The sequence below is a fragment of the Stegodyphus dumicola genome, chromosome 5, assembly GCF_044657685.1.
Source record: "Stegodyphus dumicola isolate Sdum_Otavi_A_Nest chromosome 5, ASM4465768v1".
Classification (NCBI taxonomy): Eukaryota; Metazoa; Arthropoda; class Arachnida; order Araneae; family Eresidae; genus Stegodyphus; species Stegodyphus dumicola.
Genome location: NC_140772.1, coordinates 146,941,655 through 146,963,485, shown reverse-complemented (window position 1 = coordinate 146,963,485; position 21,831 = coordinate 146,941,655). Strand labels below are relative to the sequence as shown.

Genomic DNA, 21,831 nt, shown 5'->3' with positions numbered 1-21,831 from the left:
TTGCCCTTCAAATAAGAAATGTGTGTCCTTCATTGTAAAATCTCCTGGAACTTTAATACTTCTTTTTTCGAGGACAATGGAGAAAATATTTCAGTATAGGCAGCTGTCAATATTCAAACATTACATTGTGAAAGCCATTAAAGTGATTTCGGCCATTAGCCGAAACGCTCAGAAAGGCTTAATTCGCATAAGGATTTAGAAAATACATTTTGAAAAACTTAGCAAATTTTCCTTCAATAAATTTAATGGAACAGGCAAAAGAAATTACAGGGAACAATAAATATAGGAGAAAACAGATATTTCTTTTCCTAATTTGTTTTACTGTGTTTGATTTCTTTCTTTCTTCCTGTATAAATAATTAAAACTTAAAGAATGTAACTGAAGAATGAGAATAAAATTTTCAATTGAAAACAAATGGTGGCAAAACTCCTAGTGCTGCTCTGCTGGACGACGAAATAGACCAGCAATATTTTCCGAATTTGGAATAACAAGAGAAAATTTGAAACCTGTGCAGCCAGCGATGCAAAGGGATTGTTCTGAGAGAAAGATGACTTAAATGAGGAAACTCGGAGATAATGTAATGATGTGTAAGGTTACCTCTACTGGGATAATAATAAGAAAAGGTTAAAATACAAAATACGTAAGTAAATTATACAAAAATTGAAGAAATTTAAAATATCTAGCAAGCGTAAGAAATAGTAATTGATTCAAAACCTAAATGAATCTAAAGCTCTCAAACTTATACTCGTTTAAATACAGGTTTTTCTGATTCAGAAAGAACGTTACGTGTATATCTTCTAAGATGCTTTTTCCATCTTTTTTTTTTTTTTTTTTTTTTTTTTGTAGTTGTTTCATTTTTGATTTCAGTTTCCTTTTTTTCTCCTATTTTGCAATTTTCCCCATTGTTTCCCTCTGTTTTTAAGCCACCTGTTTATTATTACTATTATTATTATTACAACTTATGTAAAAATTAAGTAAGGAAAAGTAAGGCACTGAAACTTTGCAAATTATCACACTCTACGTGAGATTCATGGTGGTCGCTTATTGCATACAAATCACGCCAAATTCTTTAACTTCTCTGCTTGGCTTTAGGTCCTTATAACGAAAACAACCAATTCGCCCTTTGTAGAAAAATATTCTGTCAGGCAATAAATCTACGGGGAGATTTTTCCCTATGAAACTGAGCCCAAAGTGTTATATAGTATCTAAATATTAAAGTGTTGTACATGTTAAACGTGATCGTCGTTGCATTACTTTCACTTTTTTACTACTGAAATAAAGATATACTGATTATTTTGTAGATTGGAAAACCCTCCTTGTGATCATGAAAAGGAGCAAAAACTGAAAACCGAGAGAAAACTAGAAAAGAAGCGAGAACCGGAAAAGATGCAAGAACTGGAAAAGAAACAAGAACTGAATAAAAAGGAAGAACCGGAAAAGAAGGAGAAACTGCAAAAGAAGGAGAAACTGGAAAAGAAGCAAGAACTGGAAAAGAAACAAGAACTGAATAAAAAGGAAGAACCGGAAAAGAAGGAGAAACTGGAAAAGAAGGAGAAACTGGAAAAGAAGGAGAAACTGGAAAAGAAGCAAGAACTGAAAAACAAGAAAAAACTGGAATTGACACAAAAACTAGAAAAGAAGCAAAAGCTGGAAAAGATACAAAAACTAGAAAAGAAGCAAGAACCGGAGAAGATACAAGAACTGGAAAAGAAGCAAGAACTGAAAACGAAGCAAGAGCAGGAAGCGAAGCAAAAAATGGAAAAGAAGCAAGAACTGAAAATGAAACAAGAGCAGAAAAAGAAGCAAAAACTGGAAAAGAAGGAAGAACTGAAAAACAAACAAAAACTGGAGAAGCAACAGAAACTAGAAAAGAAGCAAGAACTGAAAAAGAAGCAAACACTGGAATGGATTCAAAAACTAGAAAAGAAAGAAGAACTGAAAAACAAGAAAAAACTGGAAGAGATACAAAAACTAGAAAAGAAAGAAGAACTGAAAATGGAGAAACTACTAGAAGAGATGCAAAAACAAGTGAACAAAGAAGAACTGAAAAGGCAGAAGGAACTGGAAAAAATGCAAAAACTAAAAAACAAAGAAGAACTGAAAAAGCAGAAAAAGAAGCAAAAACTGGAAAAAAAGGAAGAACTGAAAAACAAACAAAAACTGGAGAAGCAACAGAAACTAGAAAAGAAGCAAGAACTGAAAAAGAAGCAAACACTGGAATGGATTCAAAAACTAGAAAAGAAAGAAGAACTGAAAAACAAGAAAAAACTGGAAGAGATACAAAAACTAGAAAAGAAAGAAGAACTGAAAATAGAGAAACAACTGGAAGAGATACAAAAACAAGTGAACAAAGAAGAACTGAAAAGGCAGAAGAAACTGGAAAAAAATGCAAAAAATAAAAAACAAAGAACTGAAAATGAAGAAGAAACTGGAAAAAATGCAAAAAATGGAAAAGAAGCAAGAGCCGGAAAAGATGCCAGAACTGGAAAATATAGACGAGTCAGAAAAGACGCAATACCTGGAAAAGAAGCAAAAAACGGAAAAGAATCCAAATCTGAAAAACAAGCTGGAACCGAAAAAGAACTGTCAAACCCGAAAAGGAAACCGGATGAACACCGAAAAGAGCCAGAACTGGATAACGACTGTAGAACGATTGATTTAATGACCAAACGAAGCAAGACCCGAAAAAGAAAAATAGAACAAATAAATCATATACCACTGCAAATAATACCACTGCAAGCATTAAATATCAACGTCAAAAAAATAAACACCCTTCTTCAAGGAAGCCTTGCAATACACTGTCATAACCTAGAAGGTATAGGAAAAATCAGCTATAACCTCATTGCCAAAACAGTTGTAAAAGATATAGTTAACGTAAAATTTCCTGAAGCCAGAATACCAAAATGTACAATTCATAATATTCCAAAAACATTTCAACTCTGACGCCTTGATTCAAATTATAGCCCAAGAAACATAATCAAATATTTCCGAGCTAAGACCTTTATTTAAACTGAATAATCAAAATAATACTGATAAATGGATCATAAAATGTCACGGTCAAACTTTCCAAAATCTTATGAGTAAAAAACAAATATATATTGGATGGCGCACCAATAAAATAACCGAGTTTATCGGTGTACGCAGATGTCAAGTCTGTCAGGATTTCTCTCATAAGACAAACAAACCAAAATGCTCATTCTGCGGCGGAAAATATCATGTTTCTTGCTGTTATTCCCAAACTCCGTACTGCATAAACTGTTGGATTAACAATGAAAAGTATGAAACAAAATTTGACTGTAAACATCCAGCTTTAGCTATTTCCTGGTCCACATATCAAACAGAAGTTAGACGAGTAAAATCCAATACATATTATCAACAATAATGCAAGATCCTGCAGACTATCTATAGACCCTTTCCTTCAATAAAAAGAATAACAATGGCATCCGCTTTCTCAAAATAACTCTTCAAAGTGCAAAGACCGCCACCGACCAACTATGTCAGTATCAAGTAGATTATCTGGCAGATTTTATTATAAAACAAGAACATTATTGCATCACTGGCAAATTAGTAAGAAGTCCAAATAACTGGGCAATTATTCAACGTCATGCTTCAACTGCTGTTTTAACTCCTCGTACAGCCATATTCATTCCAAACAATGAATGGAATTCTACAATAATTATTAATACTCGAGATATAATCACAATTTCAATCAATACTAATGCATCTCAGCTTCTTATTACTAGTATCTATACATCTCCGTCAAAAATCCAAATCAAACCTTATCCATACTAAATGAAATCTTACAACAATAATAATAGTCCGCATGTTTTAGTGGAGACTTTAACTCCCATAGTACTTAATGGGGATACTTACACACCGATCACAGAGGAGAAATACTTGAAGAATTTTTAAATGCAAACAATCTCATTCTACATAATCATTTTACTGACCGACCTACCTTTGATAATACCTACAATAAAGATTGGACTGATCTTCTTATTTCTACAACACATCTTGATAATAAAATTAACAACAGATCAATACTAAATGAACACTGAATCTGATAACAAATATATCTCTTTTGATATAACTGAATATACGTCCTTTACTGCACTTCCAAGATTTAAAATCAATAATAACAAAGAAAAGAAAGTTCAATCCAATTTCAAATGACTTTCTAAATTCTATTATTCTGTGTACAACTAAAACAGAACTTAATAATATTACCAAGGAACTTATCAGAAAGTTTCAAGATACCTAAGAACGTACCTTCTTCAAAAGATCAAGAAAACTCAAATCATCGCAAACTGATGAAGAACGACTCAACCTACTTCAAAAATACAAAAAACGAAAAGCCTCACATAAAAAGCAAATAATATCTGCAAAACGTTAAGCATGGTGCAACTATTGTTCAAACAACCAGGATACGTATGGCTCATTGTACGAAATTGAAACCAACAAAATCTTCCACCCAACGCAACTTACAGTCACTAATACGGGAAATAATGATAAAAATGTTACGAAGATGACTTTAGAAAACATCCTAGATGTTATTCTACCAAACGAAAGCATATATGATGATTCAACTGAACAAAGATTAATTCGTTTTAATCTACTTCCACGAAAATGATATCCCATTTACATCCATGGAACTCAATCGAATTATTAAAAAACTCAATAACAAAAATGCTCCTGGACCAGATAGAATCTGCATCCAAATTATACATAAAACTAATCGTAAGCTAATTCTAATCTGCAATAAATGTCTTCAACTTTGTATTTTTCAAGACTGCTTAAAAACAGGACAAATCACACTCTTCCTCAAAACGAAAAAAGTTCCTGATATTCCTAATTCCTATCGGCCAATTAACCTTCTTCAAGCTCTTGGAGAAATTCTTGAACGTTGTATTATAGGAAGACTTGAATACCATTTTCACCATCATAAATTCATTAATGAAAATCAGTATGGATTTAGGCAGCAAAAATCTACCATTCATGCAACCAGTGCAGTCCTAAACCAAATCAATGTTAATAAAATCAATAACCTACACTCCGCAATAATCAACTTAGATCTTAAATCAGCCTTTGATTCATTATGGCAGCCCTCAATTAAAGAAGCACTTAGAAATATTGAATGTCCTTATAATATCTATCAAATTATCAATAATTTCCTTGATAATCGGCATAGTCTCATTTTATATAATAATACTTTAATCAGAAGAAAACAAGTTCGTGGATGTTCACAAGGCGCATGTATGAGCGCAGAATTATGGAATATTACATTTAATAAAATTATAAAAAGTGCCTGGCTTCCTTTTGCTAAAATTACTGCTTTCGCCGATGATGTCGCATTTGTTATTAGTGGAAGGTCCCATTTAATCCTTCGAAGAAATTGTCAAGAAATAATAGCCATATTCCAGCAAGAATGCAAGAAAATTAAACTTGATATTTCATCCTCCAAATCTAGAATCATGACAAATAATAAACCTGGACAAAATCTTACTAAGCAACTTTCTCTTAAAATAAATGGCAAAAAAAATCAAGCATACTAAATCAATCAAATACCTAGGAAATTATAATACATCAAAACAAAATTTTATCGAATATCTCAAAGAACTTAAAATTCGTACACATTCTATAAGTCAAAATCTTCGACATGTGCATGGCACAAACTGGGGTTTAAATCGCCATATCACCAAATTACTATATCGTACAGTAATAACCAAAATTATTACATACGGCTCTGCCATCTGGCCATTCCCTATAACAACAAGAAAAGAAAAAATTCTTACCTCAACACAACGACAATTTACGCTTAATATTACCAGAGGCTTTGGAACTACCTCCAGTACTGCTCTTAATATCTTAGCTGGAACTATTCTACTCCATGTGGAATCCATTCAAGAAGCAATTTATTCTACAATATATCAACTTCGCCATAATATTACTTATAACAAAACCATATACATCACAGAGGATTACGAAATGCGCCCTGCTCCTTACAATAGACATCTCCTGCTGTATCACACCCAAAAATGAAAACATCAATAAAAACTAAAACTAAAAACAATTCAATTGAAGTATTTAATTATAGAATCAAATATTAATACTGACCGTCAATCTGCCATCTATGCTATCTCTAACCCAGAAAATCAGTCTTTTATTGCTCATGACATCAATAACCTCTCTAAGAAACAGATAATTTAAAAATTCATATATCATGGATAAGAGGCCATAGCAGAAATGCCGGTAACGAAACATTCGACAAACTTGCAAAGAAGCTGTTCCTAATCAAGAAAGCAATTTCCTATATACGAAATTTCCCAAATCTTATCTTCGATTCTCCATAAAAGAACAAATTACCCAAATATGCCAAGAACAATGGAATAACGCATCTACAGGTCGACGAAATTACTAGTTCTATCCCTATTGCAATACTGACACCAAGAGTACAAAATCCTTTTTAACATGTAATATTACTGGCCATGGGCCATATCGTGTTTATTTTCGTCAAAGAAACTTAATAAACACTGACTTCTGTATATGCTGCTAGAAAGGAGACAGTGATCACTATCTTTTCTCATCTCCTCTCAAGAAAACGTATCCTGTTCGCGCACCCAGAAATATTGATATATCATTCAAAAGAACGATCAGCAAATTTCAACATGTTCATTCTAATATGAAACAAATTCACCAAAACTTAACACAATTGGATTAAATCCATGCAGAGTAACCCCATCTACAACAGACGAAATATAACAAAATATTTAATTTTCACCCTTGTAGAATTTTAAGATAATTATCGATCTTTGTCACAAATACTTATTTCTACTGATCGTAATAAAAAAAGCCTTGCAAAATCCATAATAAACAGAATGAAATATAAAAATTGAGTCGTGAGAGTAAACTAGAACTGAATAGGTGAGTCATGATACTGATTTGCTGTGTCATGACAAAAATGAGCTATGAATATTGTATGAATCATGTAAAATATATGAACTTAAACGAGGAACTTTTTATGATCTCTCTAATCATGAACACTTTACTGACTTATGAACTCTGCCTAATGAATACTGAAAACTATTTGAGATCATGAATTCTAAAATACAATTTTATTCTCTTCTACATGTTATACTTATATTTTATTAATTTTATTATATGATTCATCATGTATTATCCTATATTTTAGCACTTTATTCAAAATTATAATTTTATTATAATGGCACATTATGTGTTATTGTATACTTGATGTATTATTCTACATATATTTTTCTTCTATTTTAAGAATTATTCCAAATTTGCCATATGATATCTCTACATATAATAAAAGAAAGAGTCTGTCTGTGTGTTTCTTTCCTTTGCACTGCGCGTAAGCTAATAGACACACGGCTACAAAATTTGCTACATAGGTGTATCTAGACAAGGGCCAGTGCACCTCGAAGCGATTGTTTCGAAATTCTAATTCGAATTTTTTTTTAATTTTATGTTTTGTGACGAAATCGCGTCGTTTTGAGACATAATGGCCTATAGGAAAGCGAGATTTTACTCTACACACTCCATTTTCAAATCGTCATGAAACGTAAGCACTTAGATATTTTACGATTTTAAAATATATTTCTTGTTTCAATAAATCGATTAAATACGATTTTATTTAACAAATGGAGCTTAACACATTTTCAAAGGGATATTTTCTAAAAAATTTTTTTTTAAAAATGTACAGTTTATTTTTCTTTGATTTTTGGACACGTTAAACTTTCATCCTTGCGACTGCTTTTACAAAAGTAATTTTGGAAAACTGATAATATTTTGTACTTTTAAAAAAATTTTTAAATGAAGTTTCCGAGTACACTTCGCACATCTCACATCTTTAAAAATGTGATTTTGGAAACAATTTTCCTGTCTTATTGTTGTTGATAGATTTTTGATGAAATCGCATCATTTTGAATAGTTTCATTCTTTTAGGGCGCACCAGCGGCCGAGCGGTAAAGTCGCTGAACACTGGTAGTTCGGTCTGAGGTTCGAATCCCGCGAACGGGCTGGCTGCATGGGTGTTTTCGTGGTTTTCCCCACGTGTATACGACCAAGTTTCCCTTAGAAAGTCCTCCACAAGGCATCCCTCCTCTTAGGCAGATAGCTCTAGTGTGCTTTGCCATAATTAAAATACACACCAATACACCATTGTTTTAGAAATATGGGTTTGGCAACAAGTTTTCATCGTATTTCTTATGTCACTGTTTCTAAGAGATTGGCATATTTCATTGTCATTTATATATATGTAATAATAATATTCCATAATCAAGAATACACTTGAAATTCTATCTGTATGTCTTTTCATTTTTAATGGCGACGTGCTCTTATTTGAAAGTACGCGGAATTAAATCCACAGCCCCGTAGTCAAGTTGTTTTTCCCGCCTTTTCTACACGTACAGTTATAGAATGTTCTCGAAACATTTAAAGCGAACTGGATTGGCTGACGTCATTTTTGGAAGCTCCGCCTTTCCAGAGGCTATAAAAAGACTCGCAAAAGGAATATCGGGGCTTTTTGTTAAATGTTACGATGCAGTAAACTTCATACAAAAAGTTATTAATAATTCTTTTTTATTTACTCCGCATATCTGATTTTTGTAACTGCTATTTCGCCTGAATAATAATAAATGGATCCTATTTTTTAAACTTATCATCTGATAATTTAAGCTAAGACTACATTTATGATTCTTCAAAAAAAAATAATAATTTCTTAAAATATGTTCTTACTTGGCTGTTGAGTACACTATTTAATCTTGCTCGTTTTTGTGCTGCTAAAAAAAACACAGCATAAATGATTGAAATTCTTCACATATATATATATATAATACATTTTTATTAATTTTTTTTGATAAAGTTGTTCTGTAGAGTAAAATTCTGCGCGGAATTTTATGTTTTTTGAGTTGTTTTCATGTTATTTTTTGCTTATTTCACTTTTTGTAAGATACTGAAAAGTTTTGCATATTTTTTTTTTCTTAAACGGAAAGTTCGTTAATTTTTTATTAGGTTAATAATTATTTGCATTAAGAGATATAGCTTATTTCATTGTAATTTTTTTCTCTTGAAAATATAAGATAAAATATCATTAATTATACTTTGTTTTCAAGAAATTTTTTGTTTCTTGTATTATTTTGTGTTATTTATTGCTCATTTCACTGTTTTTAAGATTTTGAAAAGTTCTGAGTGATTTTTTTAGGAAACAAAGTTCTTAACCTCCTTTATACCATTTGAGTTCTTAAGATTTTGCAAAGAGAAGTTGGTTAATTTATTTATTAGGATAATTAATATTTGTATTAAGGGATATTGCTTATTTCATTGTAGTTTTGTTACACGTAATAACTTTTTTTATGAAGTTGTTCTGCAGAGTAAAATTCTACGCTGTTTTTAAATTTACCGTTTGGTGTTTCTTTCAGCCATTTTTCCGGTACATTTATAGCCAGACGAAGCTGCTAGTGTTCTATACAAGCTTGATGTAAAACCTGTTTTATTAGATTTCCCTCCTTTCCCAACAGCACAAAGTTTCGAGTTCTGGTCTCATCCGATGGGCTAATAATTGATTTACCCACTACAATATTACTACTACCTTCTAATGACCCTTTTTCTAGTTTTTTTCATTTCTTCTATTAACCGTTCTCCCTTTTTGTCCTCCTCACTTAAAAACTAACTTCTAAATCTCTCTTTAAAGAACTATCAGCAGGTTTATTCTTCTTCTGGGCTTCCGTCCGTGCTCTATTCGGTTAGTGATTGGGAGCTATAGATGTGCAATCTTTAATGAAGCTCCAACACTTTTACCTGTACATGTATGTATCTAAATGAAAGTGGCTCGTTTTGATGTTATACTAGCGAAACACCAAAAAAAAAAAAAAAAAACCTTGATTTAAATGATGATGATTTAAATAATATAGCTGGAATTTTAAGGATTAGGATTTACACTAACTGCTGATGATATTTTATTTAAGTTATCGTGATTATATGTTATAGTGATGAAGAATATGATTAATTGAGCATGATGGTAATAAATGTTTAGGTGATAGTACTTTGTATTTAGGTGATTTTTTTTTATTTGACGACTTCATTGATGATGGTGTAGATGATATATAGTTTCGTATGATTAGTATGGGAATGATGATGTGATTTGTGTGATTGTGGTTTATTTTATTCTGACGATGGTGATAGTGATCCGATGGTTTAAAATGATGATGTGTTTTGTGTGGTGAGGAATATTTAGATGATTTTGATGATGATATAGATTTGACTGATGAGGATTTTATAGCTGATATGATAGTGATCTATAGAATAGTTTAGAGGGTTTCGGCAGTGGAGACGATGGTTAAATGACGATGAAGAAGAAGATGATTTGGGTTACATTGCTTTCTATTTAGGTGAACTGGAGGATTATAATTTATCTATCTCGACGATGAGGTTAGTGACGATGTTAAACTGATGTTAAACCGACGGTTTAACCTGATGATATGTTTTGGATGATGGGGATAATTTAAATGATTTAGATGATAATTTTGATTTATCTGGTGATAATTTTATAATCTATATTCTGGTGATTTAGATAAAAATTTAGATGATCATTTACATGGTTTAGATGATGAAGATACTGATCAAATGAGAATGGTGTTCTTGATGATGAAGCTTTAGATTATACTGATTTTTTTATTTAATTTGAACGATGATGATTTATCTTAATTTGGCGATGTTTTCAATGATGATGAAATGATATATATATGATGGTTTGAAATGATGATATCTTTTGGATAGTTATGATTATTTAGCTGACTTAGATGCTGATTTAAATTTAGCGGATGAATTTGATTGGATTTTGAAGATTTATATTTAGATGATCATTTCAATGGGTTAGATACTGATTTGGATGATGATTATTTAAACAATACTAGGGTCATCTGAAAAATCAATTTCCCGCACACCATAAAAAAAACAAAGCACTATAACTTTTAAAGACCTACTGCAAAAGATACAGCTATATTTCAGCTGCTTCTCAGCATAACAAGCATCGGAACTGTATCAATTGTTATATCGTCGGTTAAGTATATGCAGTCCAGTCTCATAGAAGTCTGCCGCCTGGGAAGGAAGGCAGCCTGTCATAGTTGCCTGCAACATTTCTCTTGTGGTAAAGTGATGCCCGGACAGGAAAGTCTTCAGATGCAAGAACCAGTGGAAATACTTGAAAGCAACATGGGAGCTATAGGATGGAGGCTCAGACACCTATGGAATTCGCCGTATGCGTCAGATGTTGTCGGGGTACAACACAACACCAGCACTGATCACGTAGTGAAAACATAAAAATTGAGCAATACCGCAGCCGGGACTCGAACCAGGATCTCTCGAATACGCTCCGAGTATGCTATTGTTACATCACGAAGGCATGCAGAAAGTCAAAATCAAGAAAACGCCCTTGCAGCTGGCCCTTTCGTTCGCGTGGATTGGAACTAGTGCCCAGCGACTTTAATTCTCTATTGCTAGTGGGACCCTCACATGCTGAGCGTATAGAAATAGCTTCTAAAATTGTATATAACAGTGTAAACAAAATTTCAGAGCAGTTTAAATCCGTATGTACTGATACTACAATTATTTTCAAATAATTTTCATATTTAATGCAATTTAATAATAGAAAGGAATTTGCCTTAATATATATCTTTACAAATCTATTGCTTTTATTTCTGTGATTGCAAATTTTTATAATTAATGTACTGGTGCGCAATATGGTAATCAAACCCAATATGGTAATCTGAGTAAAGCGTTCATCAACATCTGTAGATTCATACAGAACACATAGCTGGAAACAGCAACAAAGGGAATTCTGGAAACAGGCATCCACATGCCAACGCAATATACACTCATTGCCATAAAAATTTGCACACCAAGAAGTAACTGTGAGATCGTAAGGAGATTTGGCATGAAGATACATGTCGGGTAAATATGGAAATGCTTAGAAATGCAGCGTTAGAAATAGCCAATTGCGTAATGCCACTTGATGGCGTTGAACTTGGTTCTTCTTGGGGTATAAAACAGGTAAGCAGAGATTGTTTGAGTGTCTTCTCAATGATAGAGAAAAATTCCAGAGTGGACCTGAAGAAGAAAAACTTATTTATACTTTAACCTTTAGGCCTATCCTAATTTACGCCTCATCTGCTTGCGCTGTGGTTACGGATAAGAGCATCTGTAAACTGAAAATTTTACAATCTAAATTTCTCCGTCTGGTAATTAATGCACACTATTACGTGCGTAACGACCAGCTGCATAAAGACCTCAAATTGGACGTAAAAATATCTCAATCGAAGAAATGAAGGTTTTTTTACGAAAGCCCTTGAGTGCGATACTCTGAGCTATTTCGCTACCTTCCATTATGAACTGTTAGACGAAAATCGAACACTAAGACCCTTTGTAGCTCATATGATTGATACAAATTTTCCTAACTAATTTGCGAATATTGAAATGCTATCGTGACCTGTATATAGTGTAAATAAATTTATCTTATCCATCTTAAGTTTCATATTGTATTACTGTTTGTAAAAAATGCTGTATAATATCCTCACAACAAATCAGCAGACATTATCAACTCACGAGACACAGGACAGCAAATCAAAACTCCTCCAGACCAATGAGTTGAAATTTCCCCACCCACGTGGCAATGGTCACACTCCTTACCTCACCCTCAGCGCTCCTTCAAACACGACAGCAGTTAGTCAAGAAATGCCACACCCAGGCTTCGAACGGCACTACTTCAGAGAGACGGATCACGTTACGCAGGTTCGCATGATAATTCTAGCATATCAGCGGAACTAGGAATTGTTTGAGTGTACTTAATATTTTACTCAGGAAACGCTGAGGTTGACATGCCGTTACGCTGCCATCGAAGCCAATATCAGCAGCTGTCACAGTTCGAGAGGTGGAGAATCATCCGGATGATGGAAGCTGGGTGGTTAGCTCGGCGAGCAGCTCGTCAGGTTGGCCGTTCTGAGTTTTCTTTGAGGAGGTGTTCGACCCAGTGGACATGCGACATGCGACGGAGGACGTGGGCACCACCCCTCCACCATAGGTTAATTGGTGTAGCACCACGTCCACCTTTATCTAAAACAGCCGTGAAGCCACACAAGGGCCCCACACCTGGCGCCCAAACCCAACGCCTAATTCACCCCGGTGGCGGTCCTACTGTCTAAAACTGCCCCCGGGAGCTCACTCCATCCTACCGCCCGGGCACATTATTTATTTAATCATAGAAATAATATACAGATGGCATTACAATGGCTACTCATATGATTACATGCATTTTCTGGTTTTACATACAGATTTTTCTTTCTGGCACATTATATTGCTTTCTAGTACATTATAATTCTGTTTGTTACATTGTTATTCGATTATTACATATGATTGTCTGTAATTACTGATACATATAGTACAGTCATTGGATTTCTGTTTATTAGTTCGGTTCATTGGTAGTAGTTCATGTGTTATAAGCTTTGAGACATTCATAGTGTCGTCCATCCTCGGGTTCCTGCTAAACTTATTCGCTGCAGTTTATATTCACATCCCTTATTTGCTGCAGTTTTATATTCATATCCTGTTGTGAACGTTTGTTTTTGCACCTGTAATAGTGCTTGCTATCAATAGAAACTTATTTACATATTTACACCATTACATAACTCTCTTTCCACATTGAGGCAACACTTGTAATGTTGCTTGCTAGACTGAGGAGGCTTAATTACATATTTGCACTATTTATGCTGAAATCAATTTGCGACGCACTCGATTAATACTTTTGCATCAATCATATTTACATATTTACTTACGCGGAGCATATTACATATTACAAGCGATGCTTATGAAATCTATTTACATAGTTACATTCTTGAGTATTCTCTTAAATACTAGATATATAATCTTTACTGATACCATTGGGCCTTATGATTGCATAAGATTTCTTATATTAAGGATGGCCTATATGCACATTTTCGAGTATACAGTGCACATTTTCGGGTACATATGTGATAATGCTGTGTGCCAGTAAATTGGAGTACACTTGAAAACACACTTGATTAACACGCTTGCTTAATAAACACATTTGCACTGAGCATATTTACGTTGTACTTTGAGGGGGATGCACTGTACATTGCTTGCTTGCACCACTCTACATTTCTGTTTGTATTGCTTGTTGAAGGTATGACTCATGCAAATTTATATAGTATTACTCGCGAGCTTATTATATTTATTTACATATTTACATTCTTAATACTCTCATTGATTCTGGGTCTATAATTTTTACTGCTGAAATTAAATCTTATAGTTGCATAGGGTATTTTATTTTGAGGATAACATACGGTTTATGTGACGGAGCTCAATTTGGCACAAATCCAGATTAAGTTCCGCTAATTTGTCCATTAGCTGCACAATCTTTTTAATTAGGTGCCGTTGCTTAATCAGATATTTACAGAACGGTTGTCTGTTATTATCTGGTAGTCTAATGTGGAGACCCTCAGTCAGCGGGCATGTCTCCAAGTAATGCTCTGGCGAGCCCGGTTCTCCACATGCGCACTGACTTGTATTGCAGAAACCACATTTGTAGAAAATGTCAGGAAAGGGACCATGCCCTGAGATAAACCTTGCGAGCTGCGTGTTTGCTATATTTCTGTCTGTGTCCACATAACCACAGAAGTAATGGGTCCTCCTCTCTGTGTTGCTCTCGTCCCATTCACATTGCCACTTCCCCATGGCTTTCAATCTCAGCGTACGCTTAAAGTAAGAACGCGGCCATGGTATAACTGTCTCTGCTATTGCTGTTTCTGTGGTGGCCTCCTTTGCAAGCTGATCTGCCATTTCATTCCCTTCATGGCCCTCGTGTGCTTTTATCCATTCTAATGTGATCTTAAAATTTGGATTATTTCTAAGGGCCTTCTGTATCTCTTGAATAATTTCAGAGGGATGGTCGGGGTTCCATATCGCATGTAATGTTGACAAGCTGTCAGTTTTTATTGTGGCCTGCCTGCATCTTATGGAATGTACATAGTGGATTGCTTGCAATATGGCCAAGGCTTCACTTTGGAAAACGCTGTTGTTTTGTCTGAGCCGGCCCTTCCATTTTTCTATGATGAACCCTGCCTCATGGCGGCGTAGGCACAGCCCACTTTCTAGTCCAACTTTGACCCGTCCGTGTAAGCTGTCAGGCCAAGTGGCTGGTTATTATCCTTAGGCTTCACCGAGACGTATACCCCTCTTCCTTTAGCCGCTGGGTGTACATCCAACGGGTTGCAGCTTTCCTCATACTCCTCAGGGGAGTAAATTTCTTCATCAAATGTGACCATTTTTTTAGTTGTAAGACTTGCTGTCGTGCCGCCTCCTCCTCAGCACGGATGTGCAGGGGCAGTAAGCCTGCCAGCACATTAATTTCTTCGCTTGAAGTGGTGCGATAGGCCCGGGTAATACCCAATGCAAAGGGTCGTTGAATGGCATTAAGGTGTGTTTAACCTTTCTCCCTTGCATTGGATGGGCCCATACTGCCGCAGCATACGTGACTATTCTTTCTACCACTGTGGAATACAGCACCTTTTGTATGTGGGGGTTCAGTCCCCATTTATATCCATAGAACATCTTCATTTGTCGAGCTATTGCAGTTGTCCTTAGTTTAAGGCTTTGCACGTGGGGGATCCAATTCACTTTTTCGTCAAAAATGACGCCAAGGTATCTGAGTTTCGACACTATCTTAATCCGCTCTCCATTAATTTTTATTGTGGGCCTGCGTGACGTCATTTACAGGGCGACGACCTGGTCAGACCAGTCGTCGAGACGGCCGTCACATCATACAACATGCACGCGTAGAGCCAACTGCCTCATTGGCCGCTATCCGGACACAGGCAGCTGCTTCAATACGGAATCCTGTGTCTTCCCGAACCATCGCAAAGCGCCTGGTTTGAGGGACATCCAGTATAGTAGCACCCATTACGTGTGCTGCCAACTACACCCACCCGACGACGCCTCCGTTTCGAGTGATTTCGCGCACAACAAGATTGTACTTTAACGGAATGGAACCAGGTCACCTTCAGCGACGAATCTAGATTCAATTTGACCAGTGATGACAATCCCTTTCGTGTGTGGAGCACTCGTGGTGAACGCCTCAATCCTGGATCCGCTTTACAGCGACAGACCGTTCCCACAGTTGGTGTGACGGTAAGGGGTGCCATTGCTTACGATACACGGTCACGCCTAATATTGATCCATGGCACAATGGCAGACCAGCGGTACGTCCATGACATCCTTCAGCCACATGTGTTGCCACTCATGGCAGGGCACCCAAAAGCCTGTTTTCAACAAGACAATGCTCGGCCACACACAGCACGGATCTCACAAGACTGCCTTCGGCACATTACCATCCTTATCTGGCCTGCTCGATCCCCAGATTCGTCACCAAGCGGGTCCATCTGGGATCATTTGGGATGGCGAGTTGGACAGCCGACGAGATTAGCCGAAGCAGAGGCGCATTTACAGCAACTGTGTAACGATATGTCTCAGGACACCGTACGGAACTTGTATGCCACAATGCTCGCTCGTATTGCATCGTGCATTCGCGCTACAGGTGGTTTAACAGAGTACTAAAACTTCCGTTCATGTGTACTTTTTTCTGCAATAAATTATCCTCTTTTCTTTGATTTTCTAATCACTTACTTATATCAAAGTAATAATTATATATGTAAAATTTCGTTTAATTCTGACAACTCTCTCTTTACACAAATTTTTATGGCAATGGTTGTATTTTAATATTAACAAAACGAATCCTGTACTTTCAATTAAAAAATATTGCTCGTTTTTTGCATATCAGTTTTCGAGTATTTTTTATACGGTATAAAACTTTATATACTCTCCTTGATTTCGCATCAAGAAATGTTCTATTTCTCATTTTTGGAATGGAACTGCATTGTCTCTTAGAGATGAAGCGGTGGTTTTCTAATGTTTTCTGTCACAGCTGGAAAATTTTTCTGCATGTTTATTACTTCTATGCGTTGCAGCAACGTAATTCCGAACGTAGATTGGAAACTTCAGTGCCAACAATGCTGCATTTAATGTATAGTGTGCGAATATATAGGAAAATTTCAAAATTATTTTATAGTAATAATTTTCACAGCAGTATGGCAATCCAGACTTGTTTCTTTAAATAAAAGAACTAAGAGGCAAAAGTTAGCAATTTGAACATTTTATTGTGAAAAGTGTTTTCCTGGAATATAGCTCCAGTTTTTATTTTTTCCATTCACGAGGATCTAACGGGCTGAAAATGAGCACCTAACCCAGGGATGTTTCATATAATTTCTTTAAATATAGTACAGCGCGATAATATCGTGTGTGATCAACATGAAAAGTAATACAACGGATATAAGTGCTTCGACAAAAATGCTGTTTCGAGTCTAATGTCCCATCAGGGACAAACGTCCGTTTCTGCTCATTAATAACCAAATGCGAAAGGAATACTAAAAAATAAAAACTATTATAGAGACGTAAAATGATAAAAAGAGGAAAAGATGATACTAAAATAAGTGTAATCTCAGAGGAAGTGAGTAGGCTATGGTCGGGGGAGGAGAATCTTAAGACTTTCATATTTAAAACGGTAAAATACCTTTATTAACCCATTAATCGCCAAAACTACAAGGAATGTTTCTTTTCTCATGAAAATAATAACAAATATCAAATTAAGCATTTATAATATAAATTTACATTGAAAATAAAAATTAAAAAAAAAAAAAAAAAAAAAAATGCTCTCACCTGTGGAAAACGCGAGTGTTGCGTTCGCGCAACGTCAGCGGAATAAGACTACGGATGTTTAGTGAGTAGGATTGTACTCGTGTGATGTTTCTTTTGAGTGGAGCGCAGGATTACATTTTTGATGTATAACGTTTTATAAATCTACCAAATCACTTTACTTTTAATTAATTTAATATTAAAATATACATTGTATTTCTTTTACAAATACAGATTATTTCAATGGAAAGATTCAAGCATGACAAGCTTGATTACAATCATGATGTAAAGCTACATTACATACTTCGCATCTATAAATAGTCTGGCTATGGTACTCTTTACAACAAAGTCTTTTGTTATCAACGGACTTTACGATAAAATGTCTACCATCTCCATACAATGGTTTTTGAATGCTGAATATACTAGGTCTTGCCATTCCTTTCTTGTTCGCCACCAGATTCTGCAATTTCTGGGGGAACAACAACAATATCAGTTTCATTCTGGTCATTATTAACATTATCATCATCTATTTCTTCATCAAAAAATCTTTGAAGGGTAGGGCTTCTTCTAATGTAAGATACCTCGTTCTAGGCATTTTTAAACAACCAGAACATGAACCAGAACATCGAAAGGAATGAGTGAAAAAGAAGATCGACTACCCTTTTCCTGCTGACGTCAGCGCAACACTTATTTTCCTTTCCTTTCCAAATCAAATTTAAACATCTGAGTGATGTAATGTTCTGATAAACGGTGACCTTGACTAAAAATAGATCACTCATAAAGACGGCGATTCTTTCTTTAAATATTTTCAGCAAAAATACACGGTCGATAATTTTGCTTAAATTTGCTTAAAGTATGAGATTAATTATTATAAACAAAATGAATTGTTGAAGGCAAATATTTTTTACAGATATAATCTTCATAATATTCCCTACACAAAATCATCTGCTGGTATAAAATATTTTAGGTAGTTATATTTATATACGCATTTATTTTGACCGTTGCGTGAACGCAACACCAGCGGTTAATGGGTTAACAAAAATAAATTATTGTATGTTACATATCCAGTATGTAAAAACAGGATTTGTAAACATTGCAAGAATACGATTAATCATTTAAAGTGTCAATTGTTTCAAACAAATAGTAAATGTTTTCTCATAAAGCTAAGCATAAAATTAATTTCGGTAATATAAGAAAACATTTTTGAATGAAAGTGATTCTGAAGGGCATTTGTCAGTTATATTCGAGTATTTCGTAAATTGTATATCTGATATTCGAACTAAAATTGGTTTGGTAATCGCGAATAAATATGTCACTGCGCAGTTAGGGAGGAGCCTTGCAAAAAGTTAGCATCTTTCAGAGATGATATTTTGTCACCATACAGAATCTGAAGTGTAACACAGGATGGCGTCTAAATGAGGTTATCTCTAAATTTTTGAGTTAAATTTTTCCCTGTGATGGTGAAATTGGCTGTTATGTCGAGGGTCATACTGCAAGGAACTCCTTTGATACTGCCCGTTGATGATACGCGTTCTCTGCTTGGCAAAAGAAATCGAATTTACCCATTATCGAAGTAGAACAGTCTTCACATTTGTTAATTTTCTTGAAATTATCACAACGAAATTGTTGCTCACACGCCTGAAGGTCATTGGATTGAGGTAAATTATAGTAATGCAACAGAGAACCGATATTATCCTTAAGAGCGAAAGCGTATGCTTCAATACCGATACGTTTCAAATTTTCGATGAGCAAGTCAACACGTGCACAGCGCGAAGTATCACATTTTGAAACATCCAGAGATAATAATTTATCCAAATAATTATGGTCGAACATCTTATTATTCGGAAATAGCCAAAATGTCTGAAGTGTCACACGAAAAAAATTAGTAGAAGATTACTCATCCAGGGACATAGTATCTTTATACGAAGAGCACGAGGTATCGGCTTACGAACTAGGTCTGGTGCCATTTTAGCTCGTAAAATTCGAAGAATGTCCCAGCGGGAAAATTCAATATCTATGGCCGAAATAATATTCATAGTAATCCAAAAATATCGCAGCAATTAAACACAGCAAAACGATCACTCAAAAAATACAAAACAGCAAGGATCGCAACAGGCATAAATACCCAGGGAACGGTGGGGAGCTATATAGCGAAATGCGGCATGAAACTTCGAACGCGCACGTGAAAGAAATCTTGAAACCAAGCGTATGCTCTGACCGTCTTAAAGGGCTACATAAAAAGCGGTCCTCAACTAAACATAATTCAGCTTTTGAAGGCATAAATCAATTTTTAATCAAAAAATATTAAAATCTTCAACACGCTGCAAATCAAACATAAGCTTTACATTTTTATTATCTTTTGTGATGGGCATAAAACTGTAGAAATAATTTAGGGACAGAACCTAGCATACAAATTAATACAAAAATAGAATTTATTCATAAGCCACCGCTCTGCCTTAAAAAGACAAAGCAGTTTCATTTAAAACAAAATGTTTATTTATTGTTATGTGTTGCAGTCTCCAACTCCAACTCGCTTATTTGCCGCGATTAACCTGCGAAATCGCAGGTTGTGTTCCGGCTATCGAACTTTGGTGCTTCTAGGAGCGCTGCAGGTAAGGAAATGCCGAACGTAGTTCTCGTGGAGACAGGATAGCAGATGCAGGGGGTGAGACCAATGTCACGTGATGAGCGATAAGACATCTGGTTGGCGATGAGGTATCCAGGCATCGTAGCGCTGTAAATCTGAAGTTTTACAATAGTTATACATAAAATAGTATTAAATCAGTTCATAAAAGGTGTGTGTTGCAGTCATAAATGCAGAAAATAAAATACGATTCCAAAAAGTAAAATAGTATATACAGGAAAAATATAAGTAATATCTTGTGGGCATGGCTGTGTGTGTCACATGATCATCCGGCTAAGATTTCTAAACATCATTATTTACAAGTCAAATAAGTTTTTCAGAGTACTACATACTTAAAAACACAAATTATGTTGGAAAATCCTGGTTTCCACTGAGTAGAAAAGCGGCATATGGACGGAGGTGCCTGTCCTCGTGTAAAATTTCATAGTGAAATAGGTTGAAAATGTCCATATGTTGGCACTCCTTAGCGGCGTCATAAAATGCCGTGTTAGTTCTTCTTAAATATTGTGTTGTAGTTCGCAATTTTAATAATGTATGTACCTCAAGAATGTACGAAAAAACCACTGAGTAAGAAATTGGTAATAACTTTTCTCATAATAATTTCAAATTTGAAATAAACTTTTAAAAATCCATAGCAATATCGTATCGAAACCTGTTTCCATGTCACATGTATTGCATAAAGAAATGTGAAATTTGAAGAACTAATTTTCCTAAAGATTTAATACTCGAATCCGTATAAGTTGCATGCATTTGTTTTAGTAAAGTGTTATGACAGATTTTTTTAAGAGCTGTCGGAGACAAATGATAATATTCCTCGACAGTAATGAACGAGAATACCATGCATTTGTTCAAAAACAGAAACGAAGTATTTGTGAGATTTATTCAACATCCAAGTCTTAATTTTAACAGTTTTATATTATTTTTCTCTACTAGCCAGGTATAGTTTAAGTGTCTCAATTGGGTATCAAAACGCGTGTGTGAAAACACTGATCTGCACTTTGTTACTAGATATTTTTTCCTTAAATTTAGTTTTTTATATATCAAGGTGTCTGTAGTCAATGTGTATATTGTATTAATTCGGGAAGTTCCCTGATTCTTTAAACATGAGTATACAAGCAGCAGTGAAAGTAAAAAATAATTATGAAAACCAAATAGTCTATAACGATTTTAATGCCAAGTCATAAATAATCAAATGAATAACTTCAAATTTCTGAATTTGTTTAATATCACAATTTTCAGTTCCGGTTTTGGTGAGAATCGAAATAATATAAATTTGAATTCAAAATCATGAAAATCCTCAGGATTTTCACGATTTTGTTCTTACAAATCCTTGACATGATAAATAGTATCATAATAATGCTAAATAACTGAAGAAAAATGCATTTGCTGGCTCTCTAAGATTACTTGGATGG

At 34.8% G+C, this 21,831-nt stretch overlaps 1 protein-coding gene across 6 annotated transcripts in view; it reads right to left on the bottom strand.

Annotated features, from left to right (window-relative positions):
• The window catches only part of LOC146997289 (uncharacterized), a 330,931-nt gene that overhangs the window by 64,853 nt on the left and 244,247 nt on the right, over window positions 1–21,831 (bottom strand). For 4 of the 6 annotated variants that reach the window (XM_085817169.1, XM_085817168.1, XM_085817171.1 and 1 more), the window contains one exon: window positions 20,104–20,517. The exons of the other annotated variants lie outside the window; for them this stretch is intronic. In XM_085817169.1, the coding sequence (XP_085673295.1) occupies window positions 20,453–20,517 (65 nt within the window). In that variant the 3' untranslated portion in view covers window positions 20,104–20,452. Of the gene's footprint in view, window positions 1–20,103; window positions 20,518–21,831 lie in introns of those variants that run through there. 6 annotated transcript variants of the gene reach the window in all.